The 27667-nt window shown below is 45.1% G+C and overlaps 2 protein-coding genes across 5 annotated transcripts in view; one reads left to right on the top strand and one right to left on the bottom strand.

The window, feature by feature from the left end:
• The window catches only part of LOC142373692 (DNA-directed RNA polymerase III subunit RPC4), a 61919-nt gene extending 36411 nt beyond the window's left edge, over positions 1 to 25508 (top strand). For 2 of the 3 annotated variants that reach the window (XM_075457065.1, XM_075457064.1), the window contains 4 exons: positions 4792 to 4900; positions 5417 to 5673; positions 5936 to 6088; positions 25020 to 25508. In XM_075457065.1, coding sequence (XP_075313180.1) covers positions 4792 to 4900; positions 5417 to 5673; positions 5936 to 6088; positions 25020 to 25160 — 660 coding nt within the window. In that variant the 3' untranslated portion in view covers positions 25161 to 25508. Of the gene's footprint in view, positions 1 to 4791; positions 4901 to 5416; positions 5674 to 5935; positions 6089 to 6228; positions 6649 to 25019 lie in introns of those variants that run through there. The other variant, XM_075457066.1, reaches the window with a different exon arrangement.
• A 1262-nt stretch (positions 25509 to 26770) lies between these two features.
• Positions 26771 to 27667, bottom strand: part of atp6v0a1b (ATPase H+ transporting V0 subunit a1b) — a 54612-nt gene continuing 53715 nt past the window's right edge. For both annotated transcript variants that reach the window (XM_075457981.1, XM_075457982.1), the window contains exon 22: positions 26771 to 27667. This exon is cut by the window's right edge and continues 72 nt beyond it. In XM_075457981.1, the coding sequence (XP_075314096.1) occupies positions 27646 to 27667 (22 nt within the window). In that variant the 3' untranslated portion in view covers positions 26771 to 27645.

The following is a 27667-nucleotide window of genomic DNA, read 5'->3' as shown; positions in this document are numbered from 1 at the left end:
GAGTTTAGCCTTTCAGTGGAGCTCAGCCTTTCAGTGGAGTTTAGCCTTTCAGTGGAGCTCAGCCTTTCAGTGGAGCTCAGCCTTTCAGTGGAGCTCAGCCTTTCAGTGGAGCTCAGCCTTTCAGTGGAGCTCAGCCTTTCAGTGGAGCTTAGCCTTTCAGTGGAGCTCAGCCTTTCAGTGGAGCTCAGCCTTTCAGTGGAGTTTAGCCTTTCAGTGGAGCTCAGCCTTTCAATGGAGTTTAGCCTTTCAGTGGAGCTCAGCCTTTCAGTGGAGCTCAGCCTTTCAGTGGAGCTCAGCCTTTCAGTGGAGTTTAGCCTTTCAGTGGAGCTCAGCCTTTCAGTGGAGCTCAGCCTTTCAGTGGAGCTCAGCCTTTCAGTGGAGCTCAGCCTTTCAGTGGAGCTCAGCCTTTCAGTGGAGTTTAGCCTTTCAGTGGAGTTTAGCCTTTCAGTGGAGCTCAGCCTTTCAGTGGAGCTCAGCCTTTCAGTGGAGCTCAGCCTTTCAGTAGAGTTTAGCCTTTCAGTGGAGCTCAGCCTTTCAGTGGAGTTTAGCCTTTCAGTGGAGCTCAGCCTTTCAGTGGAGTTTAGCCTTTCAGTGGAGCTCAGCCTTTCAGTGGAGTTTAGCCTTTCAGTGGAGCTCAGCCTTTCAGTGGAGCTCAGCCTTTCAGTAGAGCTCAGCCTTTCAGTGGAGCTCAGCCTTTCAGTGGAGCTCAGCCTTTCAGTAGAGTTTAGCCTTTCAGTGGAGCTCAGCCTTTCAGTGGAGTTTAGCCTTTCAGTGGAGCTCAGCCTTTCAGTGGAGCTCAGCCTTTCAGTGGAGCTCAGCCTTTCAATGGAGCTCAGCCTTTCAATGGAGCTCAGCCTTTCAGTGGAGTTTAGCCTTTCAGTGGAGCTCAGCCTTTCAGTGGAGCTCAGCCTTTCAATGGAGCTCAGCCTTTCAGTGGAGTTTAGCCTTTCAGTGGAGCTCAGCCTTTCAGTGGAGCTCAGCCTTTCAATGGAGCTCAGCCTTTCAGTGGAGCTCAGCCTTTCAGTGGAGCTCAGCCTTTCAGTGGAGCTCAGCCTTTCAGTGGAGTTTAGCCTTTCAGTGGAGCTCAGCCTTTCAGTGGAGCTCAGCCTTTCAATGGAGCTCAGCCTTTCAGTGGAGCTCAGCCTTTCAGTGGAGCTCAGCCTTTCAGTGGAGTTTAGCCTTTCAGTGGAATTTAGCCTTTCAGTGGAATTTAGCCTTTCAGTGGAATTTAGCCTTTCAGTGGAATTTAGCCTTTCAGTGGAGTTTAGCCTTTCAGTGGAGTTTAGCCTTTCAGTGGAGCTCAGCCTTTCAGTGGATCTCAGCCTTTCAGTGGAGTTTAGCCTTTCAGTGGAGTTTAGCCTTTCAGTGGAGCTCAGCCTTTCAGTGGAGTTTAGCCTTTCAGTGGAGTTTAGCCTTTCAGTGGAGTTTAGCCTTTCAGTGGAGCTCAGCCTTTCAGTGGAGCTCAGCCTTTCAGTGGAGTTTAGCCTTTCAGTAGAGTTTAGCCTTTCAGTGGAGTTTAGCCTTTCAGTGGAGTTTAGCCTTTCAGTGGAGCTCAGCCTTTCAGTGGAGCTCAGCCTTTCAGTGGAGTTTAGCCTTTCAGTGGAGCTCAGCCTTTCAGTGGAGCTCAGCCTTTCAGTGGAGCTCAGCCTTTCAGTGGAGTTTAGCCTTTCAGTGGAGCTCAGCCTTTCAGTGGAGCTCAGCCTTTCAGTGGAGCTCAGCCTTTCAGTGGAGTTTAGCCTTTCAGTGGAGCTCAGCCTTTCAGTGGAGCTCAGCCTTTCAGTGGAGTTTAGCCTTTCAGTGGAGCTCAGCCTTTCAGTGGAGCTCAGCCTTTCAGTGGAGCTCAGCCTTTCAGTGGAGTTTAGCCTTTCAGTGGAGTTTAGCCTTTCAGTGGAATTTAGCCTTTCAGTGGAATTTAGCCTTTCAGTGGAGTTTAGCCTTTCAGTGGAGTTTAGCCTTTCAGTGGAGCTCAGCCTTTCAGTGGAGCTCAGCCTTTCAGTGGAGTTTAGCCTTTCAGTGGAGCTCAGCCTTTCAGTGGAGCTCAGCCTTTCAGTAGAGTTTAGCCTTTCAGTGGAGCTCAGCCTTTCAGTGGAGTTTAGCCTTTCAGTGGAGCTCAGCCTTTCAGTGGAGCTCAGCCTTTCAGTGGAGCTCAGCCTTTCAGTGGAGCTCAGCCTTTCAGTAGAGTTTAGCCTTTCAGTGGAGCTCAGCCTTTCAGTGGAGCTCAGCCTTTCAATGGAGCTCAGCCTTTCAGTGGAGCTCAGCCTTTCAGTGGAGCTCAGCCTTTCAGTGGAGTTTAGCCTTTCAGTGGAGTTTAGCCTTTCAGTGGAGCTCAGCCTTTCAGTGGAGCTCAGCCTTTCAATGGAGCTCAGCCTTTCAGTGGAGCTCAGCCTTTCAGTGGAGCTCAGCCTTTCAGTGGAGCTCAGCCTTTCAGTAGAGTTTAGCCTTTCAGTGGAGCTCAGCCTTTCAGTGGAGCTCAGCCTTTCAATGGAGCTCAGCCTTTCAGTGGAGTTTAGCCTTTCAGTGGAGCTCAGCCTTTCAGTGGAGCTCAGCCTTTCAATGGAGCTCAGCCTTTCAGTGGAGCTCAGCCTTTCAGTGGAGCTCAGCCTTTCAGTGGAGTTTAGCCTTTCAGTGGAGCTCAGCCTTTCAGTGGAGCTCAGCCTTTCAATGGAGCTCAGCCTTTCAGTGGAGCTCAGCCTTTCAGTTGAGCTCAGCCTTTCAGTGGAGTTTAGCCTTTCAGTGGAGCTCAGCCTTTCAGTGGAGCTCAGCCTTTCAGTGGAGTTTAGCCTTTCAGTGGAGTTTAGCCTTTCAATGGAGCTCAGCCTTTCAGTGGAGCTCAGCCTTTCAGTGGAGCTCAGCCTTTCAGTGGAGTTTAGCCTTTCAGTGGAGTTTAGCCTTTCAATGGAGCTCAGCCTTTCAGTGGAGCTCAGCCTTTCAGTTGAGCTCAGCCTTTCAGTTGAGCTCAGCCTTTCAGTGGAGTTTAGCCTTTCAGTGGAGCTCAGCCTTTCAGTGGAGTTTAGTCTTTCAATGGAGCTCAGCCTTTCAGTGGAGCTCAGCCTTTCAGTGGAGCTCAGCCTTTCAGTGGAGTTTAGCCTTTCAGTGGAATTTAGCCTTTCAGTGGAATTTAGCCTTTCAGTGGAATTTAGCCTTTCAGTGGAATTTAGCCTTTCAGTGGAGTTTAGCCTTTCAGTGGAGTTTAGCCTTTCAGTGGAGCTCAGCCTTTCAGTGGAGCTCAGCCTTTCAGTGGAGTTTAGCCTTTCAGTGGAGCTCAGCCTTTCAGTGGAGCTCAGCCTTTCAGTAGAGTTTAGCCTTTCAGTGGAGCTCAGCCTTTCAGTGGAGTTTAGCCTTTCAGTGGAGCTCAGCCTTTCAGTGGAGCTCAGCCTTTCAGTGGAGCTCAGCCTTTCAGTGGAGCTCAGCCTTTCAGTAGAGTTTAGCCTTTCAGTGGAGCTCAGCCTTTCAGTGGAGCTCAGCCTTTCAATGGAGCTCAGCCTTTCAGTGGAGTTTAGCCTTTCAGTGGAGCTCAGCCTTTCAGTGGAGCTCAGCCTTTCAATGGAGCTCAGCCTTTCAGTGGAGCTCAGCCTTTCAGTGGAGCTCAGCCTTTCAGTGGAGTTTAGCCTTTCAGTGGAGCTCAGCCTTTCAGTGGAGCTCAGCCTTTCAATGGAGCTCAGCCTTTCAGTGGAGCTCAGCCTTTCAGTGGAGCTCAGCCTTTCAGTGGAGCTCAGCCTTTCAGTAGAGTTTAGCCTTTCAGTGGAGCTCAGCCTTTCAGTGGAGCTCAGCCTTTCAATGGAGCTCAGCCTTTCAGTGGAGTTTAGCCTTTCAGTGGAGCTCAGCCTTTCAGTGGAGCTCAGCCTTTCAATGGAGCTCAGCCTTTCAGTGGAGCTCAGCCTTTCAGTGGAGCTCAGCCTTTCAGTGGAGTTTAGCCTTTCAGTGGAGCTCAGCCTTTCAGTGGAGCTCAGCCTTTCAATGGAGCTCAGCCTTTCAGTGGAGCTCAGCCTTTCAGTTGAGCTCAGCCTTTCAGTGGAGTTTAGCCTTTCAGTGGAGCTCAGCCTTTCAGTGGAGTTTAGCCTTTCAGTGGAGTTTAGCCTTTCAGTGGAGTTTAGCCTTCCTGAGTTTAAACAGTTGTTTCTGAACCCCGGTGGAGATTAGAGATGACTGTTAGGGGAAAATGAATAATGCCACTCAACTGTTTACATGGAGGCATCAGGTGAGACTGGAGGTGCAAACGATACTTTCCACCAGATGCAGTGTACATTCACTCATGTTAATATCAGCTGTTTCACCACAGACTGTAACATGTAGAAATCACTCCTTGTTTCCATTTTTATCTCCAGCATCTGACATTATCACATGAGCTTATAGAGGTGTTGTCGTAGCAACCAGGCACACCATGCAACATCATTGTTCATATGTAGGATTACTTTTCCATCAGCTCAGCTGAAAGGTAGGCTCCCCAGGAAAGTAGTCAGAGGGTGGTCTTCTTTCCAGCGCTGCTTCAGCTCACTGAGGTCTGCAGCTATCTGAGTTCCCACCACAGCTCTCTGAAGGTCCCACCAGCTCTCTGGGGGTCCCACCACAGCTCTCTGGGGGTCCCACAGGAGCTGGACAGTTCCACAGAGGAGTCTGGTGGATCTCTCCAGTGGCTCAGCTCTATGAAGAGGAATTAGGCATTTCTTCAGTTTCAGTTCTGCTCAGAATTAAAATGAAATTGTTGTATAATTTCTTGTTTGCGTTCCAAAAAAATCTTGAAGATTTGATTTATTGTTCTTATTTTCTTGGTTCTATCATTTGCACCTACAGTTCATAGATGATCCAGATGTGAGGAATGATGCCAGGTGGACTCCCATCCAGCTGCCTCTGTGCCAGTCCGGGGGCTTCCCCAGGAGTCAGACACGGCCCGCCCCGACACGTGAGAAAAGTTCTTCTGAAATGCTCATGGAAAAGCTGATTCGGGCACATATGTATGTGATGAAAGCAGAACCGTTGGCCACCTCTCTGCTAGTCTCAGGCTAAGGCATCATTGGGGTCTGTTTCCAACACATTCAGGTGTTAGGGTGGGATGGCTTTGGCTCACCGTGGATTCTGAGTGCCTCGTGGATTTGTGATTTCAGTCCATACAGTCACACATCCATACTTTAATGAAGACTGTTCTTTAATACGGGACACGCAACTGGCATGCTGAAGACCACCCAAACAAAGAAGCCAGTTCACACACACAGTTGTTTCTCTTCAGGTTCTTTTTTCAATAAATGCTTTCTTCAAAGTTCTCAGATCTTCTGACCCTCGCTGATGTGTATATGACAGAGGGAAATACGTTTGGTTGTGTTACATAAACAATGAGAGGGTGTGCCAAACTTTATTGGACATTTTCCGTACCTTTGCTAGTACTGGCTCCATTGTGAGTGTGTGTTCTTTAATGTTGAAGGTGAGGAGAGCTCCCATCTGTCCAAAACGTCCTGTGGAGCCCAGCTGCCCAAAGCAGAGCAGCTGCCGCTGGTGAAGCTTCTGCAGGACCTCAGTGTGTCTGGTAGAGAAGAGCTCTTCTTCATACAGTTACCAGACTGTATGCCAGGCACACCATCTGGACTGAGGGCTGACCCTACTCCTAGAGCTACATCTGAGAAACTGGCAAAGAAGGAAGGAAAGTCTGAGGCCAAAATGGCTGCACATCTCCAATCACAAGTGAGTCACCAGGGTAAACCATGCTCGCCATCCTGCTGCTCCCCACCTCCTCAGCACCCACTTCAGAACCTGGTAGCATTTGTTCTCACCATGGGCACCATACATGTAGACAGTTATTATATCTGCTTTTCTATATTCTGCTGGAGAAAAAGTAAAAGTCTACTTTTGGCATTGTAATGGTAAGGTTTCTGTCAGGAGAATAAAGGTGTCCCAGCAGCCTGTTTTTAAAGGAAGTGTGTCTGTTTGCTTTTTCTTTTTACAGGAAGCTGTGGTGAAGAAAGGCTGTGTGATGCTCTCACAATTCCCTGAAGGGTTTTTGGGTAAACTTCAGATCAGGAAGTCAGGAAAGATGGAGCTGAAGCTGGGTGACGTGGTCATGGACGTCTCAGAGGGAGCGGCCTTCTCCTTCCTGCAGGTAGTGTGTGTGCATGTGTCACTGTGACATCTTTGCTATATAACAGGCAGTGGGCACCTCTGAATTGTAAGCATAGAAATTGGAATATTTTCTGAGATTGGGGTAAGTCCACTGACATGTATGTCTGTATATGCTTCCAGTGAACATGCAAAGGTATGAACCATCAACAGGAAAGGAAGACCAGCACAGATGTTCCTCAGATATGGGCACCCTTCAGTAATGTTCAGCTGGCAAAGCTTTGGCAACAATGACAGTGTTGTTTCTCGTAACAGTTTAGAATCTTTATGCAAAGCAAACTTAAATCTGTAGTTTGTGTATGAATTTGAATCTTTCTGTAACAGACACAAACTCAAAGAAATTATTTCCACAGACCCTCTTCCCTGTTTGTAAATAGAACAAATCAATAATCTGATGCAATTCATTTTCAATTCATTTTTATTTATATAGCGCCAAATACAACAAATGTAACACCATTCAAAGGATATCTGTTGGAACAGGGAGACACGAGTTAATGACCACAATAATGTCACATATACATAGAGAGAGTAAAGTGAGGAAAGGTGTGTCAGATGAGGCCCCCCAGCAGGCTGGGCCTATAGCAGCTTAACTATGGGATGTTTCAGGATCACCTGAGCCATCCCTAACTATAAGCTTTATCAGAAAGGAAAGTTTTAAGCCTGGTCTTAAAAGTTGAAAGGGTGTCTGCTTCCCGGACATTTACTGGCAGCTTATTCCACAAGAGAGGGGCCTGATAACTGAAGGCTCTGCCTCCCAAACTGGCAGCTGGTTCCACAGAGAGGGGCCTGATAACTGAAGGCTCTGCCTCCCATTCTACTTTTAGAAACTCTGGGAACCTCAAGTAAACCTGCAGTTTGGGAACAAAGTGCTCTGTTAGGAAAATATCTTACAATGAGATCTTTAAGATATGATGGAGCTCGGTCATTAAGAGCTTTATATGTAAGGAGAAGAATCTTAAATTCTATTCTGAATTTAACAGGGAGCCAATGAAGAGAAGCTAAAACTGGAGTGAAAGCTGCTCCAGAGTCCTGTTCCCATCCTGCTGAATCCCAGGTTTCAGCTGCTCAGCAGTCCCTGGTTGTTGTTGTCTGGTTCTCCTCTTCATGATGCCCCCCCACACCATCACAGATGCTTGCTTTAGATCTTTCTCTGAGAACAGCCTGGATGCTCTTTCTCTGCAGTTTGTCCCAGAAGCAGCTGAAAGGTGGACTCATCTGCCCACAGAACACGTGTCCACTGTCTTTCTGTCCATCTGAGACGAGCTGGGCTCCAGAGAACTGGGCCGTGTTTCTGCACAGAGCTGATATATGGCTTCCTCCTGGTGTGGGGCAGCTTCAGCTCACATTTCTGGATGCGGCCATGGACCTTGTTGAGTGGAAATGGTTCTACCAGCTCCTCCTGAGCCCATGTGGCAGTATGGATCATGGTGGCTGTATGGATCACGGTGGCCGTATGGATCACGGTGGCTGTATGGATCATGGTGGCTAAATGGATCACGGTGGCCGTATGGATCACGGTGGCTGTATGGATCATGGTGGCTGTATGGATCACGGTGGCAGTATGGATCATGGTGGCAGTATGGATCATGGTGGCAGTATGGATCATGGTGGCCGTATGGATCATGGTGGCAGTATGGATCATGGTGGCCGTATGGATTACGGTGGCTGTATGGATCACGGTGGCTGTATGGATCACGGTGGCTGTATGGATCACGGTGGCTGTATGGATCACGGTGGCTGTATGGATCACGGTGGCAGTATGGATCACGGTGGCAGTATGGATCACGGTGGCAGTATGGATCACGGTGGCCGTATGGATCACGGTGGCCGTATGGATCACGGTGGCCGTATGGATCACGGTGGCCGTATGGATCACGGTGGCCGTATGGATCACGGTGGCCGTATGGATCACGGTGGCAGTATGGATCATGGTGGCTGTATGGATCATGGTGGTTGTATGGATCATGGTGGCCGTATGGATCATGGTGGCCGTATGGATCATGGTGGCTGTATGGATCACGGTGGCCGTATGGATCATGGTGGCTGTATGGATCACGGTGGCTGTATGGATCACGGTGGCTGTATGGATCATGGTGGCCGTATGGATCACGGTGGCAGTATGGATCACGGTGGCTGTATGGATCATGGTGGCAGTATGGATCACGGTGGCTGTATGGATCACGGTGGTTGTATGGATCACGGTGGCTGTATGGATCACGGTGGCCGTATGGATCACGGTGGCCGTATGGATCATGGTGGCCGTATGGATCATGGTGGCCGTATGGATCATGGTGGCCGTATGGATCATGGTGGCTGTATGGATCATGGTGGCTGTATGGATCACGGTGGCTGTATGGATCACGGTGGCATGATGACGGTTTCTCCTGCAGTGCTGCCTGAGGGCTCCCAGCTCACCCAGCAGGGCTTTCTGTCCTTGGCCTTTCCACGCTGAGGTTTCCCCAGACTCCCTGAATCTTTCCACAAGATTCTGCTCTGTAGATGCTGAAAGAGAAAGTTCTTTACAGTCTTCATTTGAAGTTACCAATGACAGGCTGCAGGGTGGTGTGGTGGTCAGCACCGTCACCTCACAGCAGGGTGCCTGGTTGGAATCCCAGCTGGTTCTTTCTGTGTGGAGCTTGCATGTTTTCTCTGTGTATGCGTGGGTTTAGAGCTGGGAATATTTGCCCGAACCCGACGGGACCCGCGGGTTCGGGGCCCTACTTTTATTATTTAAATCGGGCCGGGTACGGGCCGGGCCGGGCTAAAAACCGTTATTTGCGCGGTAAATAAACAATCGTGTGATAACGTTCTATTTATACGCATAGATGCAAAATGGATGTCGCAGAAGTGAAACGGCGATTAGCTAGTGGTGATTTCGTGTTGGTTGAGCAAGCAAATGCAAAGTCGGAGGTGTGGAGAAGTTTTGACCATATTCACGATGAGAACAACGAGGCAGTGGGCTATGTCAAATGCAAGAAGTGCAACGTAATGTTGAAGTACGACAGCAAAACGACAGGGAGTTCTTCGCTAACCAGGCATATTGATCGGAGCTGTAGTAAACGTGCCCGTGATGAAACTCAAACATCGATAACTTCGTTTGTTACAGCACCAAAGCCCATGCCTGCAAAGGTGAAACAAACAGTGACCGAGAAGTGTGTCAGCTTTTGCTGCAAAGATATTAGGCCTTTTAATGCTGTAAATGGTGAGGGATTTGCGGAGCTAGCGCAATAATTAATTAATGTTGGGGCTGCATTCGGGAGGGTTCCCGCAGACACCGTTATCCCCACCCCCAAGACGACTGCGAGCCGGTGCGTTGACATGGCAGAAGAAAAGAGGGATGCATTGGTGCAGACACTTAATCATCTGTTGCAAGATGTAATGCAATGACAACAGACATGTGGACAGATGATTATCGTAAGATCAGCTATTTGACAATCACATGCCACTTCATCAATAACGAAATGGAGTTGGTGAATAAAACGCTGACGACTGCTATGTTCCCTTTCGAGGATGCAAAGACGGGAGAGAACATGCGTCGGGAGATAGTGAGACTGCTGGTGACGACGTTTGGCCTTCACGCCTCCTCTCTCAACAAAATTGTCTGGGTGACTGATGAGGGAGCAAACATTAAACTAGCTCTGCAGCCATACCAGAGATTGGACTGCATTGATCACGTCCTCAACACAGTACTTCGCCATGGTCTCGACATCACAGAGTTATCCAAACCAGACGGCGCTCCGGACATAGCGGACACGATTACTGCTGCTAAAGCATTAGTGAAGTATGTGAAACAGTCAGGCTTGGCTGCACAATTGTCCACGACGTTGCTACAAATGGGAGACACTCGATTCAGCACGGTGTATCTCACACTGAAGTCTATCCAGGCCACTTTTCAGGAGCTCCACGAGAAGCTGGAGGAACGCGGCGAGAGAGCTCGCATTGACAGAATTGCACCAGACACATTGGGCTTTCTGATAGACTTTTTGAAGCCGTTCTTCGAAGCACAACGTGAGCTCGAGGGAGACAAATACCCAACACTTAATCGTTTGTGCCTCTGGGTTGAGAAGCTGAAACGCCAATGTCAACAGAATGCCCTTGACTCCCCACAGCAAGCAATCGTGCGTAAACGGCACGAAGATTGGCTCGCACGGAAAGTGGTCATACGGGACCTGCACAAGATTGCAACATTCCTCTGGCCGAAATTCAATCAGCTGAGAATGATGTCACCCCAAGAAAGGAATGCCTTATATGCACATGTCCGCACTCTTCTGCATGCCACGGCTGAAGGCCCAGATGTGGAACATCCCCAGGTCGAAGCCCCTCTTCCATCAAAAAGAGCGCACTTCTCTGAGTGGGAAAATGTACAGCAACCAGGATGGGAAGATGACGAGGTCAGCCGCTACATTGAAACGGCTGTCATTGAAAACGAAGTGGATGTTCTCGACTGGTGGAAGATCAACAAAACATCCTTTCCAAAACTTGCGAAGTTGGCGAGATCAGTGCTGTGCATCCCTGCCAGTAGCAGCAGCAGCGAGAGTCTTCAGCGCTGCTGGATGCACCATCAGTCAGCGCAGAACTGCGCTGAAGCCTTCAACAGTAGATTCCATCATCTTCCTCCACAAAAACATGTAGCCTGGTGAGTACACTTTTTAAAAAGTCTATAGCTAAATAGTGTGCAACAAATAGGCCTACATGCAAAAATCACAAAGTTTATGGCCTAATGTTGGCATTATTTTATTCATTTTCAGCTGCTGATCATCGTGGCGTTGGGGACAGGTTATGAAGAGAAGCGGCAAGCCTTCTGCATTTTCTTAGTTTCATTATAGGCCTAGAGGCCTAATCATTTTTATACTGAAACCTGGCATTGTTGGAAGTGTAGTGGCAGTTTAAAAAAGTACTGAATGTCTTACCTGATTAAGCTTTTTGTAGAGACTTTTAGCTGCATGCCAGATGTCCAGTGAATGTTGGATGTGCCATTCTTTATACTTCCCACGCTGCGGATCTTGATTAATCAAACACATTCAGCACAGTCAATGATAATGAACAATTATGACAAGATTACTGAAATCTATAATATCCTAGAATAACAAGAACATGCGGCAGCACGAGGTACACTTACTCAGAAATGCAGAAATTTGAGGATGCGCATCGGTAACCACTTTCTTGACCTTGAGGTCAGAGAGGAGAGAATCCATGGTCTGCACAAAACACTCTTTCTCCATTATCACGAATTGCGTCTGGTCTCTCTTTTGTCCACGATGTGAACAATATCCCTGGAATCCTGCTCGATCGTTCTGTATGTGCAAAACTGAGCACAGTGACCTGAAGTATAAGGACAGTTGTCAAAAACACTGAGAATGTGGATTAAGCATAGCTGTCAGTCTATGAATCATTATACATATGTTAGAATTATTCATACTGCATATTCAAATATTTACATATGTATGGTGAACTTACCAGGAGAGTCCATTCGACCATCACCTAAACAATTACACAAGAAAAAGGTAACATTAGAATAACAGATTTAAAACTACCATTATTTGAATCGACAATAGGCAAGGCAAGGCAATTTTATTTATAGAGCACAATTCATACACAGGGCAATTCAAAGTGCTTCACAGCTACATAAAATCACAAGAAGGCAAAATCATTAAAAAGAAATAAAAAATAAAATAAAGAAATTAAAAACCCATTAAAATAATCATTAATTAATTAAAAAGCAAAGAGTGCAGATAAAATACTTTCAGGTGTCATATGCACAGCTAAATAGAACTGTTTTCAGCCTGGATTTAAACAATGTCAGAGTTGAGGCCTGTCTCACATCTTCTGGAAGACTGTTCCAGATTTTAGGAGCATAAAACTGAAACGCAGCCTCACCTTGTTTAGTCCTGACTCTGGGCCCCAGCAGGAGACCCCTCCCTGAGGTTCTCAGAGCCCGAGTTGGTTCATATGGCTCTAACATGTCAGAGATGTACTTTGGCGCTGGACCATGAAGAGACTTGTACACAAGCAGAGCTGTTTTAAAGTCTATTCTCTGAGCGACAGGAAGCCAGTGCAGAGACCTGAGCACTGGACTAATATGGTCGTATTTCCTGGTTCTGGTCAGGACTCGAGCAGCAGCGTTCTGGATGTACTGCAGCTGTCTTATAGCCCGTTTAGAGCCCAGTGAGCAGGCCGTTACAGTAGTCTAACCTGCTAGAGACAAACGCATGGATCAGTCTTTCTAAGTCTGGTTTAGACACTATTCCTTTGATTCTGGCAATGTTTTTTAGATGGTAAAAAGCTGCTGATGTTACAGATTTAATGTGGCTGTTAAAGTTCAGGTCTGAGTCCAATATTACCCCGAGATTTCTAACCTGATTATTAGGTTTTAGAGAAAGAGTCTCAAGGTGACTGATAACACTTTCTCTTTGTTTCTGTGGGCCACAGACAATGATTTCAGTTTTGTCTGAGTTTAGCTGGAGGAAATTGTTTTGCATCCACACTGATCTGTTCGATGCAGCGACACAATGTATCTACAGGCCCGTGTTCTCCTGCCGTCAGTGACACGTAGATCGGAGTGTCATCTGCATAGTTGTGGTAGGACACATTATAGCTGCGTATTAGCTGGCCTAGTGGAAGCATGTACAGATTGAACAATACGGGTCCCAGGATTGACCCCTGGGGAACCCCACAGGTCATAGCCATTTGGTCTGAGACACAGTTACCAATTTCAACAAAATATTTCCTGTCCTCCAGATAGGACTTGAACCAGTTTAAAGCACGACCAGAGATTCCCACCCAGTCTTCTAACCTCTTTAATAAGGTTGCATGGTCAACTGTGTCAAAGGCAGCACTCAGGTCCAGCAGAACTAAGACTGTGACTCTACTTGCATCTGTGTTCAGGCAGATGTCATTTGTCACCTTGATCAGAGCTGTCTCAGTGCTGTGGTGGGGCCTAAAGCCTGATTGGAAAGTATCAAAAACATTGTTAGACAGGAGAAAGTCACTAAGCTGTTGGTATACAACTTTTTCTAGGACTTTGCCTAAGAATGGCAGGTGTGATATGGGCCGGTAGTTGTTCAGTACTGTGGCATCAAGATTGCTCTTCTTTAGAAGAGGCTTAATGACAGCAGTTTTTAAGGCCTTTGGAAATGTTCCAGTCTGGAATGAGATGTTGACTAGATGAGCAAGTTGTGGCAACAAACTGCTCAGCACAGACTTTAGGAATCTAGTGGGCAACTCATCAAGGCAGCACGTTGATGAACTCAGACTGCAGATGGTCTCTTCGACTGTTTTGTCAGTAACAGGTGTGAAATGTGTCAGCTCTAGGTGTCTAGCTGGCTGCAGAGTAGTTATTTGTGTTGTGGAAATTATTGCATTTTTAATGCCTTGAACTTTGTCATTAAAGAATGTTGTAAACTCATTACACTTGGATGTAGAAATTAGTTCTAAAGGCAGTGAAACTGGAGGGTTTGTTAATCTGTTTACTGTAGCAAACAGGACATGAGAGTTGTTACTGCAGTTTTTGATGATTTCAGAAAAATAACTCTCCCTTGTTCTACGCAAAGTCTGGTTGAACACACATAGCTTTTCTTCGTAAGTCTCATAATGAACCTGGAGCTTTGACTTGCGCCATTTCCGTTCGGCTCTCCGGCACTCCCTTTTCTGTGCCCTGACCGACTCTTCTTTCCTCCATGGCGCCCTTTGCCTACTTTTAACCATTCTGACCTTGACAGGAGCAATGGTATCCAAAACATTTAAGAGACTTGATGTGTAAGAGTTCAACAGATCATCAACATCAGAACACGGGGTGTTCTCAAACCTAATCATTTCTACAAACTGTGTCCCTGTTCTGTCATTTATGAGTCTTCCCCGAACAACTGCAGACCCAGCTGGTGTTTTGGGTAAAGTAGATAGGTCGAAGAAAACACAGAAATGATCAGATAAAGCAACATCGACGACATTCACGTTTGAAATAACAACACCCCTTGAAATGAGCACATCTAGAGTGTGCCCTCTGTTGTGGGTGGGCTCAGTCACATGCTGAGTTAGACCAAACATTTCAAGGACAGCAGTGAGCTCTTTAGCTTCCTTGTTATGCGCTACGTCCACGTGCACATTCAAGTCCCCTGTTATGACTAAACAGTCAAAAGCAGTGCACACAATTGAAAGTAGTTCAGTAAAATCATCAATAAAACAATTCTGTGGTGGTTTATAAATGGTGATATAAAGTATGGAAGATTGTTTTATCTCCATTTTGAATGACATACTCAAATGATGAAAAAAAAACAAATGACAACTTGTGGGTGGGTATATTGTCCCTGAACATGGCACAAACACCCCCACCCCTCTGGTTTTCTCGTGTTTCAGACACAAAATTGAAGTGAGGTGGACTAGACTCAATCAGGACTGCATTTGCTGTGTTTTTGTCGAGCCATGTCTCAGTTAAAAACATAAAAAAGATTGTGAGAGGAAATAAAACTATTAATTAAGAATGATTTGTTACTTAAAGATCTGACATTGAGTACTGCGTGTTTGAGATTAGTTATAGTTGAACTGGATGCTGTGTTCTTGCAAGGGATATGGATAAGGTTTCTCTGATTGGACAGTCTGATTGTCCCTCTCTTCACTCCATCCTTGGACCTCTGGTTGAGATGGTGTTTACCAACACAGAGGCCCTTAGTGTCCTAGACAACAGCATTGACGCTGTTGGAAATGACAGCTGTGGGCACCGGTGGTGGGGGCCAAGCTGGGGGGGCTTTGGTCGATGGAGTAGGCTGGGGAGGGAGAGGGGCTCGATGCTTCTTTGAGGATAGAATTCTTGATCTTGCCATGTTTGGCGTGAGAGGAACCATTTTAATCCCCGATTTCACCAAGCTTTCAAGGTGATCAGGAAATCTCCTGGGTGACGGTGGAGAAGAGAACGATGGTGAAACATCTCTGGAGGGTGTAGATGCAGCAGGTGGGTTCCAGGCCTGTGGTGAGGGCCGTGGTGAAGGCGATGGTGGAGCTGCTGAATCCTGTGTTCGGGATGCTGGAGGTGCTGCTGTGGCTGCTGTGGCTGAATCCTTTGCTGGGTCCTTGGGTGGCGAGGCAGGAGCTCTTCTCTGGCTCGTCTTCTCTCTCTGCGGCAGCACAGGACCCGGTCCTGGTCCTGGTCCTGGTCCTGGTCCTGGCCCTGGCCCCTTCTGATGCCTCAGAGCGTGGAGAAGATTATCCGTCAGTCGTCTCACTCCACCTCTGTTCAGGTGTGGGCTTTTTCTTTGAAAGAGATCATCTCTTTGCCAGAAAAGATTAAAGTTCTCGATGAAATGAGGTCCTCTGGACTCACAGACTTTGGACAGCCATGTGTTCAACTGAAGCAGCCGGCTGAATTTGTTGATCCTCCTGTCGATGTTTGGGAGAGGTCCACTTATGAATGTTGGTATTGTCACTTTATCAAGACTCAAACAGTTTCTCAAAGTCTTTTTTTAAGATTTCAGACTGATTCTCTCTGATGTCCACTGCACCCACGTGCACAATCAGCTGTTTCACCCCTTGGTGTTTTGCCAGTACCTCTGGTAGTAATCTTGTGATGTCAGAGACAGTGGCACTTGGATAGCTGCATGTAACCATTCTGTTTATGTTTATATTAGATATGGCTCCGTCTCCAAGCACAAGAGTATCTTTGACCTTGACACTCGGCACAGTTTCTCTGTCCATCTGCTTCTTTGTACCGTCTCTCTGTCTGTTACACTCAGTCACATTTGGCTCTGACAGGTAAAAATCTGTTTGTTAACTTTATTCCGGATGATGTTACATATTCTCTGTTGATACCAACAGTTTGACGATTCTTCGGCTTTGCACCAAGTCCATCATACGTGCCTTTACAGAGTCTTGGAAAAGACACAGTATCATTTAGCTTTAAGTTGGAGGTAGCAGTTTTTTCACCCTTTCCTTTGGAAGTAAATGTGGACTTCTTACCACTGGATTCCATTGGGAGCGTTTCATGAAGTCCCATTTCAGTTTCTAAGGCAAAAATCCTTACTTGTAGCGCCCAAATTTCTTGTTGATATATCCGACAGCTTTCACAGGGCATGTTGAAAGGATTGTAGTCGCTGGCTCGTCAGATAAGTTGTAAAAAGAATAAAAATGATTTTAAAAAGTCTTGGTTCACTTAAAAGAAAAAGAATAAAATTATATCCAAGACTTGTGGAAAGAAGTAAAATGATTTAAAAGCAAATAAAGCGATAAGCAGCAGGAGGAAGCAGAGACACGTCTGCACTCTTCAGAAGCAGGAAACAATAGGTGATGTGGAGAATGTTTACAGAAACAAATCAATTCCTCACCTAAGACAACAACATTGTCCTTGTCGCGCAGGCGCTCTATCACTTCTGACCGGATCTGCTCCCAGTACTCTTGAACTGGCTCAATGCAATAAGCGTCTTGGATCCTGAAGAACATGGATTCAGCAACCTTGAACTTGAAAAGCAGTGCTATCTTTCTGTAGTTGTTGCCAGATAGAAGGATATTTGTAGACAACATGAAGTCGCCACCCTGCATTCCAAACTTCAGCAGTGGCTGTGAATTCCACTTCCACAGACTGTGTCCAAATGAGCACACCTGAGAAACACAAAAATCATGTAGAACACTGAACCAAAAGCCCAATTGCATGTAGAAAATAGCCTAATGTAGAATTGGCCCATTCATACTGAAGAAAAGACAGGGATGGAGGCAAAACCCAGGGGCTGCCAGAAAGTAAAGGTATTCTATGCGACTTATACATTTACATTCTGAAAATCTCTTACCCATTCTAGAGCTACTCCAGTTCCACGGGGCTTCAGTCTGACCTTAAAAGGTGGTACACCTGGACATGCAACCTGAGACAGTTGGTCTATGTGTCTGCACTTTATGATTGGCAAGTTCATATGTTGAGCAAGGTGAAGCAGGTTGTCGTCGTAAGAAATGTGAGCAGGTTTGCCAACCAGGTCCTCTTCTGTCGTAACCTTGGAATGGTCAGGCGGAGGTTCCGATTCCCTCTCAGCAGGGGTTGCAGTCTCAAAATCAAAAACATCAAGACCCTGTGTTTTGTCACTGACCACTCTGTAACAAGATGGCAACATACACATGTATTAGTAAGATTCATCATCCTAAGGCATTACTGTGTTTACAGGTGGAAAAAACAGTCTTTACTTGATAAATGAAAATTGGTCATTACTTCTCCAAATAAATACGGAGGAACATACCGTAGATGTATAGACGGAACAAAGTCCTCATCTGAGCCGTCCCCGTCTTCCAAACCTAAGTGACTCAAGTCCGCCAAACAATCATCGATGTCAATACTGTAAATAAAAACCAAACAAAAGTTCAGGTTGGAATAATGTCAGTACTGTAAATGAGATAAACACATACAACACTTAGACTGCATTGCAGTACTTAGACACAGATTGCATACAACACTTACGTTGTATTATGGAAATCATTGCCAGCCTCTTCTTCGTCTGGCGAGTCACTGAGCTCTCCTTCATCTGCAGTAAGGCTCAGGGAGTGCATGCTGCAATCATAATAAAGATGGATACAAATATGAATGAATGACCCAGTACAGTAAGGGTTAGGGTGGGGGCGATACTTGGGCCATTGAGGTGTATAGGCAAACCAGAATGAAACACTTTAAACTCACCTAGATTCCAGAACAGCAGTCACAATATCTTCAGTCAAAGGCTGGATACCATGCTCAAAGGGACCCGCTCGTCTACATAAAAAAACAAACAGAAGAATTATGTTTTGGACCCCCTGTACATTACTGAGTTCAGTACTAATCAAATACTGTGAGAAACATACTCATCACGGTCTGACTCCTCACTTATGCTGAATACCACTGGTGCATCATGTGGTGGGCGGGTCTTGGACTGCCCTTTATGAGGAGTAGACATTGTCAGTGGCTCCGGCTCGCGCTTGAAGCTGTAATGTAATAAACAGAGACAAAATATAGTGCTCATCATTATCCTCCAATGAGAGCAAATACAATACAATACAATATGCATTTATTTTGAGCAACATCACAACTAAGAAGTTTTCTCAAAGCGCTTTACACACACAAACACACACATACACATTCACACCAGCTCTAGAGGCAGCCGTACGGCGCCATTTGTCCTGGGTCCGCATGAGAAAGTGAACACAGTCACACACACACCCAAATAGTAATAATAACAGTCCTACAAAGATCATTCTGGAAGCGATCGTAACATAGCCTAATTTCATTACACCAAGACCTACTACTTGGCGCAGGAAGACTGTGTATTTGTACAAATGTAGTTCTACAAAAGTCCTTATAGCAACATCCACTGAAAGAAACACGAACGGACATGTCTAGTCCTAGTGCTATAGCCAGCCGCTTCAGAAACAGAGAATTGTTATTTTAGATATAGTTTGTGAGGCAGGAACAATACATAACAGTATGTTCACCTTTACAGTTACAACTCAAATACCTTCAACTCCAGCAAGCCGCATTCAAAATTATTGTAATGAAAATGACAAGTTCTACACCGACATCACTGCTAACCTGCACACGGCAACTGCTAAACATTTGTCTATATACTAGCAGCTACATCCACTGATGAAAACGGTGGTTAGCTCAATGGCTGCTAACCAAACATCGTTTTTCACAAGTTTTGACTTGGAAAATGTAACGATCACCAAAAAGGTTCAATAGCTCCACATTTACTATGTCTAGGAAAAAAACTTAGGTTCTAAATATGAGCATAATGTACTTACGATTGCAATAACAAACAAGCCACTTCGGCATCAGTTTTGAATCCTTCCCTTCTTTGAAGCTCACGCCATTCGGTGAACGCCGGACCGATGTTCACCGATGTGGAGTGCCTCGCCCGGTCTCTTGCTCTCTTCTTCTCCCTGGCCTCCTCCGACAGTGGTCTCTTCCCCGCTGTTCTAGGCTTTTTCGGTGGTTCTGCCATCACGATATCTATTACAAACTATATTACAACTCTAGAAGCTAACCGCATTCAATTTAGCCGTCGACAGCTAATGGAGAGAGGTGTGTCTTATCAGGCTACCTGGCTCGGCTCAGAGCCCTTTAGACCTGCCGTGAAGCAGTAGTTCTCGGCTCTCGTGTGTCGTGAGACTTCCAGAGCTAAACAAAGCACGCGGCGCCACGGGCAAAGTTGCAAGCGCTGTTTCGGGCTAGGGCCACCAGATGGAGATGGAAATGTCACCGTTTTAATCGGAACGGGTCAGCCAAGCAAACTGATGATTGCCAAGCAATATTATGACCATGAAAAAGTTGCATAGCATGTCTTTAAACTGACTGGGATTTGTTTTTATTACAATGGCTAATTTCTATTGCAGTGAGTGCATATTCATATTCTAATTTGGCAATAGTGGTGGAGATTAATCAAGCGCAAGTTCGTTTTCTATTTGTCTTGCGTGGGACCGTGGGTCATGCTGTGTGCATAATGTTTGTTTTATTTCGTAATTGCATAAAGAAATCCTAATTTATAATCTAGGTCTATCTGAATTGGTTGGACGATTTTTCGGTCCCAAGTCTAAATGTTTATTAGTTAGCTATAGGCCTACATGTGTATCAATCTTAACAGAAAAAAAAAACGGTGTATTTTTGTTGTTGTTGTTGCTGGTTTTTTTTTTGGTTTTTTTTTCACTTTCTTGGTCAGAGAATTTATTTTAGCCTGGAAGTTCTTGTTCAGACATTGTAGGCTAACTATCATTAATAAAAAAAATACTGTGATACAAAAAATACAATGATTCATTCTTGACTGATAAGATATGCGCACATTTGAAAAAATGTGTCCGGGCTCTACAAAGCTGTCAATCAAAACGGGCTGGGCCGGGCACGGGCCGGTTCGGGTCTGACTTTTAAGGCCCGTTTCATGCTCTACGTGGGTTCTCTCTGGGAACTCCTCCTCCTACATGTCAGTTTAAATTGGTGAATCTAAGTTGTCCCTAGGAGTGAGTGTGTACCCTGCCTCTGACCCAATGACAGCTGGGACAGACTCTCATTGGGTTTTTTATTTAGTTTGAGGAGAGAAAAGTGTAAAAATATGTTGGCTTTATATTTTTTTTAATTCTACTGTAACTTGATTCTTTTCATACCCTTTATTGCCATAAATATTGGCTCATCTGTCTTTACACACATATGAACTTCAGTAACATTCCATTCTTCATCCAGAGGGTTTAATGTGACGTCGGCCCACCCTTTGCAGCTGTAACAGCTTCAACTCTTCTGGGCAAGCTTTCCACAAGCTTTAGGAGTGTTTATGGGAGTGTTTGACCATTCTTCCAGAAGCGCATCTGTGAGGTCAGACACTGATGTTGGACAGAAGGCCTGGCTCACAGTCTCTGCTCTGAGTCATCCCAAAGGTGTTCTATCAGGTTGAGGTCAGGACTCTGCAGGCCGGTCAGGTTCTTCCACACCAAACTGGCTCATCCATGTCTTTATGGAGCTTGCTTTGTGCACTGGTACGCAGTCATGTTGGAACAGGAAGGGGCCGTCCCCAAACTGTTTCCACAAAGTTGGGAGCATGAAATGGTCCAAAATCTCTTGGTATGAAGCATTCAGAGTTCCTTTCACTGGAACTAAGGGGCCAAGCCCAGCTCCTGAAGAACAACCCCACACCATGATCCCTCCTCCACCAAACTTTACACTCGGCACCACGCAGCCAGACAAGTACCGTTCCCCTGGCAACCGCCACACCCAGACTCCTCCATCAGATTGCCAGATGCAGAAGCGTGATTGGTCCCTCCAGAGAAGGCGTCTCCACTGCTGTAGAGTCCAGCGGCGGCGTGCTTTACACCGCTGCATCCGACGCTTTGCATTGCACTTGGTGATGACTTGTTGCACAGGTGGCATCCCATCATGGTACCATGCTGGAGTTCACTGAGCTCCTGAGAGAGAAACATTCTTTCACAGATGTTGGTAGCAGCAGTCTGCATGCCGAGATGCTTGGATTTATACACCTGTGGCCATGGAAGTGATGGAACACCTGCATTTAATTATTTGAATGAGTGAGGGAATACCTTTTGCAATATAAGTCAGGGGGGGCTTCAGGCCCAGATGGAGTCTGTCCAAGGCTTCTGAGGGACTGTGTTGGTCAACTAGCAGTCCCTCTTCAGAGGCTCTTCAATATGAGCATTCAGATGGAAAAAGTCCCGGTGCTGTGGAAAACTTCTTGTCTCATACCAGTGCCCAAATTAGGGCAACCGGTGGAGCTGAATGACTACAGACCGGTGGCTCTGACATCTCATATCATGAAGACCTTGGAGAAACTTCTTGTTCGTTGCATCAGATTGCAGGTTGCTGAGGCTCTTGACCCCCTCCAGTTTGCCTACCAGAAACACATAGGAGTGGAAGACCTGATTCTGTACATGTTGCATCAGGCATAAGCTTATCTGGATGTGCCTGGTTCATATGTGAGAGTCATGTTCTTTGACTTCTCCAGTGCCTTCAACACCATACGGCCTCCCATACTGAAAGACAAGCTGCTCGGTATGGGTGTGGCCCCCTCCCTGACATCATGGATTATAGACTATTTGTCTGCCAGACCACAGTATGTCAGCATGGGGAAATGTGTTTCTGGAACACTGGAATGCAGTACTGGGGCTCCGCAGGGTACTGTTTTGGCTCCTTTTCTTTTTCACACTGTACACATCGGACTTCAGGTACAACTCAGAGTCCTGCCACATACAGAAGTATTCTGATGATACGGCTGTTGTCGCATGTGTGCGTGGTGGACAGGAGAAGGAGTACAGGGACCTTGTGGAGGCCTTTACTGACTGGAGCAAAAAGAACTGTTTGCTCCTGAACACCACCAAAACCAAAGAGCTGGTGGAGGTCCTTTGTCCCCACAGCCAGAAGGCTTTTTAACAGGGACTGCTGAGTTCTTCTCAAATTGATTGATTGATTTTTATTTATTAATTTTTATTTGTTTATTTAGTCATTTATTATTATTAGTTAGTAGTAGTATTATTATTGTTGTTGTTAATATACAATCATTGTAAATATTTATAATTTTTTTGAGCTACTTGACTAATTTGAATTTCCCCCATTGGGGAATGAATAAAGGATTTTTCTATTCTATAGTGTATCTTACAATTTTACAGTCATGGTTTAAAAAGTAAATCTGTCAGAGAGCAAGCTCCTCAGTAAACCTTTCTCAGTAAATAAATTACAATCTAATCTAATCTAAAGTATTTTCTGCATTTTTGTGACTTTCCTCACATGTTTTCTGATGACATTCATAAAAGAAGTCTCTGTAAGTGGGGTCCGCCCTGGGGAGGTCAGAGTCCACCACATGGCCTAAAGACATGACAGCTGAACCTACATTTTCATCATATGATGAATTATTCAGAGATTTCTTCTGTATTCAATAATCCAAAGTGGAAAACTGGAAAAATAAAATACAAGTTAACATAAAACAAACAGGTTCCTTATTAAGTATAAGATTAAACGGCTGAAGACGCAATTCAATTCAATTCAATTCATTTTTATTTATATAGCGCCAAATACAACAAATGTCATCTCAAGGCACTTAGATAGTAAGTCCAATTCAAGCCAATTGGAATTCAATTAATTAATAATAATCATAATTCATAAAATAATCCAATTCGTTCATATAGAGCCAATTCAAAAACAATTTCCTAGCTAAGAAAACCAACAGATTGCACTGAAAACTTTTTGTTTTTCGGTCCAATCTCCCGGCCTGAGCGTGCCTGAGGCGACTGTGGAGAGAAACAACTCCCTTTTAACAGGAAGAAACCTCTGGCAGAACCAGAACCAGGAAGGGTGGCCATCCGCCTCCACCAGCTGGGGTTTGAGAAGACAGAAAGGGGGGGAGGGGGGGAGGGCCGCAGCGGCGGCGGCACTGTAACACCATTCAAAGGATATCTGTTGGAACAGGGAAACACGAGTTAATGACCACAATAATGTCACATATACATAAAGAGAGTAAAGTGAGGAAAGGTGTGACAGATGAGGCCCCCCAGCAGTCTAGGCCTATAGCAGCTTAACTATGGGATGTTTCAGGATCACCTGAGCCATCCCTATTCAAGGTAAACACAACAAACTTGTGCTAACGAAAAAATAAATAATAAAATAAAGGACCAGATTCAGTGAGTAATTCCCTATACTCCCTATATAGATCTGCTCCTCACACCACAACAACCATCTTTTTACAGCCACAAGCTACCTCAGCCTCTCACCAACTGCACACCAGTCACAGCGGGGTGGGGATGCAAACCCTGGTTCGGGTAGGGGGTAATGAAAGTATAGAGGGTGCCAGAGGTGGAGGCAGAACAAGACACACTATCAGATTCAACAGACCTAACTATAAGCTTTATAAAAAAAGAAAGTTTTAAGCCTGGTCTTAAAAGTGGAAAGGGTGTCTGCTTCCCGGACATTTACTGGCAGCTTATTCCACAAGAGAGGGGCCTGATAACTGAAGGCTCTGCCTCCCAAACTGGCAGCTGGTTCCACAGAGAGGGGCCTGATAACTGAAGGCTCTGCCTCCCAAACTGGCAGCTGGTTCCACAGAGAGGGGCCTGATAACTGAAGGCTCTGCCTCCCAAACTGGCAGCTGGTTCCACAGAGAGGGGCCTGATAACTGAAGGCTCTGCCTCCCAAACTGGCAGCTGGTTCCACAGAGAGGGGCCTGATAACTGAAGGCTCTGCCTCCCAAACTGGCAGCTGGTTCCACAGAGAGGGGCCTGATAACTGAAGGCTCTGCCTCCCAAACTGGCAGCTGGTCCCACAGAGAGGGGCCTGATAACTGAAGGCTCTGCCTCCCAAACTGGCAGCTGGTTCCACAGAGAGGGGCCTGATAACTGAAGGCTCTGCCTCCCAAACTGGCAGCTGGTTCCACAGAGAGGGGCCTGATAACTGAAGGCTCTGCCTCCCAAACTGGCAGCTGGTTCCACAGAGAGGGGCCTGATAACTGAAGGCTCTGCCTCCCATTCTACTTTTAGAAACTCTGGGAACCTCAAGTAAACCTGCAGTTTGGGAACGAAGTGCTCTGTTAGGAAAATATCTTACAATGAGATCTTTAAGATATGATGGAGCTCGGTCATTAAGAGCTTTATATGTGAAGAGAAGAATCTTAAATTCTATTCTGAATTTAACAGGGAGCCAATGAAGAGAAGCTAAAACTGGAGAAATATGATCTCTCCTGTTAGTTCTCATCAAAACTCTGGCTGCAGCATTTAGGATCAGCTGGAGGCTTTTCAGAGAATATGTGGGACAGCCCAATAATAAAGAATTACAGCAGTCCAATCCTGAAGTAATAAATGCATGGATTAGTTTTTCTGCATCACTCTGAGACAAGATGTTCCTGATTTTAACAATATTACGAAGATGAAAGAAGGCAGTCCTAGAAACCTGTTTTATATGCGAGTCAAATGATAAATTCTGGTCAAAAATAACTCCAAGGTTCCTCACTGTAGAACTAGAAGCCAAGGAAATACCATCTAGAGTAACTATATAGCTAGACAATTTCTCCCTGAAACGCTCAGGTCCAAAGATAACGACTTCAGTTTTGTCTGAATTTAGAAGCAGACAGTTCTGAGTCATCCAGGTCTTTATGTCTTTAAGACATGCTTGTAGTCTGACCAACCTATTGGGTTCATCTGGTTTTATAGATAAGTACAGCTGAGTATCATCAGCATAGCAATGGAAATCCCCATCTGTAGTAGGTGGAAAGTGGAAAGAGACTCGAGCTTTTCTTTGTTTTTTGTGTTTTGCATTGATTCTTCTCAATTCTGTATCGTGTTGTCCTAAGAATATTCAATAATTCCCCATATTCATCAGTAACATTTTAAAACCTACAACTTCAGATTATTAGCAGTGGGGAACACAGGTCATATTGTGTTAATAATAATCCAAACCATTCTGTTAACACCGAAATGATATGTCCCTTTTTCTTCAGCAACTGGTGTCTGTTCATCTTTCTGATGGGCAATCTGGAAACATGATGGTCTTGGGAAACATCCATCACAAGCTGGTATTATCTCCTAACTTCCAGGTCTTACTGAGACAAGCTGCTACACAGGAGCCGAAGGGCCAGTGATGATGTCACATGTAACGCACAGAGACCCCCCGAGGTGAGGGCTACAGACTTTATCACAGCAGGTGTGACGTGTTGCTCTTTACAGATCCCTAACATACAGTCATGAAAAGGCTTTAGAGCAGCTGTAAATGTTTCCATTGAGATTAATCATTTTTATATTTCTACTCTCAGATCTTTTGTTTTGAATATCTAAACAATTGAATATTTATAATGAAGACTTTTAAATACTTTCAAGGGGAGAAGAGGTGAACATTGCTGTTAGTCTGAACAGGAGAGGGTTTCTACATGTACAGAAATTGAATTGCACTTGCATTGTATAATATCAATAAAGATGATACTTGTTCTGAAGCTGTTCATATTGTCTGATTTAAAAAAAATATATATAAATAAATAAATAAATAAAAAATCTAATCTAAGAATTCATTTTTTAATACATCTTCATCACACAACTAAGCTGAAGATCTCTGGCATTGCTGTTGTCCCTATTTTATGAATGCAAAATATGTGATAAAGTTGGGGAGCAGCTGGCTGGAGACTGCTCTGTTCACATTACACTGGAGGGCAGTAGTTTAATGTTCTGGATCTCACTGCATAGCCTTTAAATTCACTTACCACTGTACCGCTAAGTGTATTAGATTTATTATTTATGCAAGGATACCTTTTGTCACTTAATGTTAGATGTTATGGGTCAAAGAACTATTGACCCATACATTTTGTCTAACAAGTTCCTCAATACAGCAGGAAAAGAAGAAACATGATTTGTATGAAACGTGGGTTTCACTTACCCATCTTGGAAGCTTAAGTAAGATTCTTTAAAAAAAAAAAAATTATATTACCCTTGTCCTGTCCAGCATTATGGCAGCAGAATTGTAATCTGAATACTGTGTTGTGTCAAACACATTTGACAGCTTTATGAATGTTAAGCTCCCCTTGATTCCCAAGTACTGCTTCTTTATTTATTCTTTTGAGAATAAATAAATAAGCACTATGGAGACTGTAACTTAAGACAATGGCATAGACTAATCTTCTGACACATGGTGAAATGTTAACCCAAATTCTGTCACATCATATGGCCGACAGCAAATGGGCTATAAAATCTGCCTGATCACAGCATTAGCACAGTTTGTTGTGGCTAGTTCATTGGCCAATCACTAATTTTAACGTCTTTCACGTAAGTAAGTGACTAACCGTTCTGGATGCGTTTTCAGATGCCGGATGAAGTTCGATGTAGTTGAACCACAATCGTGTATCTTTGTGCCGCACTCTTTGCACACTGCTGTTCGCTTGTTGGCTGATTGCGTGAAGGCATCGTATGCAAATGTAATGATCTGAGGCACTTCCGGTGGACTTCACACATGGCGCATGCGTGATGTTGGTGTTGTACCTATTGGTTTTATAGATAAGTACAGATGAGTATCATCAGCATAGCAATGGAAATTTATGCCATGCTGTCTAATAATGTTACCTAATGGAAGCATGATGGAACCGCTCTATCAGTGGATGGGGTGACCGTCCGGATAGTTATTTGCTTTGTGTAATTTCAAAATTCAGGTTGACACATTTAATTTGAAATGCATGTGCTTGGATGGACAAAAAAGAATTCTGCACAATTAACTTTTGGGCTCAACACATCACTTTATTTCTTCACTAGGTTTACACGTCACATAGAATAAGCACAGGACAACGACAGATCACAGCACACCAGATCTCCATCCCACTGACTGCAGCTCTGTTCTTTTATCTCATTCACATTCATATAACCACTTGTTGCATCTTTTTTAAAACAAACACTACTTTGAAATATTCAACATGATTGTAAATGATGTTCATGTCATCAGTCTGAACTTGAGAGGAGTCACTGAGTCTTTCTTTAGTTTAGTGTGAATGGGCTTTTCACCATAGAATTCATGTAAGACTGAATAGCTCGACTGATTGACCAGGCACCTGGATGTCACACTGTGCTGCAGTTCATCAGGGGGGCAGTTAATAGGGCCTGTATTATCAACGTCCTTTCAACTGTTTGTCACATATGATACAAAGGACTTTATTTTTGTTTATTACTGGAGACAAGAAATGTCTACCAACACATGAACAAAATCTCCAATCTCTCAGGATGTTTAGTTCCCCCGACTGAGGAGGAGAGTCAGTAAAACTGTAGTCTATCATCTCTAACACTGGATTACAACTGGGTTGAACCACAGAAGATAACATGTAGATTGCACTGTCACTGTTTTCTGCAGCACAGGGATAACAGAGAATGGACCCCTGACAGAAAAGAGGGGAATGAAAGGTTGTGGAGGACAGAGGTGGTGCCACACCAAGAGAAGCCCCAGTATGAGTACACTTTGATGCTGTGTAGCTCATGCACAATGAAGCTTTCTAAACTGCCACCAGAGGCTGACAGAGGGCTGCAGCAGAGCTCATGCACAAAAAACACAGAAGTGAGGAGGGCAGGTGGAGACTGCTGTCAGGGGCTGAGGCTGGATCATTCGTCAAATCGTCCCTCC

The sequence above is a fragment of the Odontesthes bonariensis genome, chromosome 23 (assembly GCF_027942865.1).
Source record: "Odontesthes bonariensis isolate fOdoBon6 chromosome 23, fOdoBon6.hap1, whole genome shotgun sequence".
In the NCBI taxonomy this organism is placed as follows: domain Eukaryota; kingdom Metazoa; phylum Chordata; class Actinopteri; order Atheriniformes; family Atherinopsidae; genus Odontesthes; species Odontesthes bonariensis.
The sequence above is the reverse complement of the archived record's forward strand: the minus strand, read 5'-3'. Positions and strand labels throughout refer to the sequence as shown.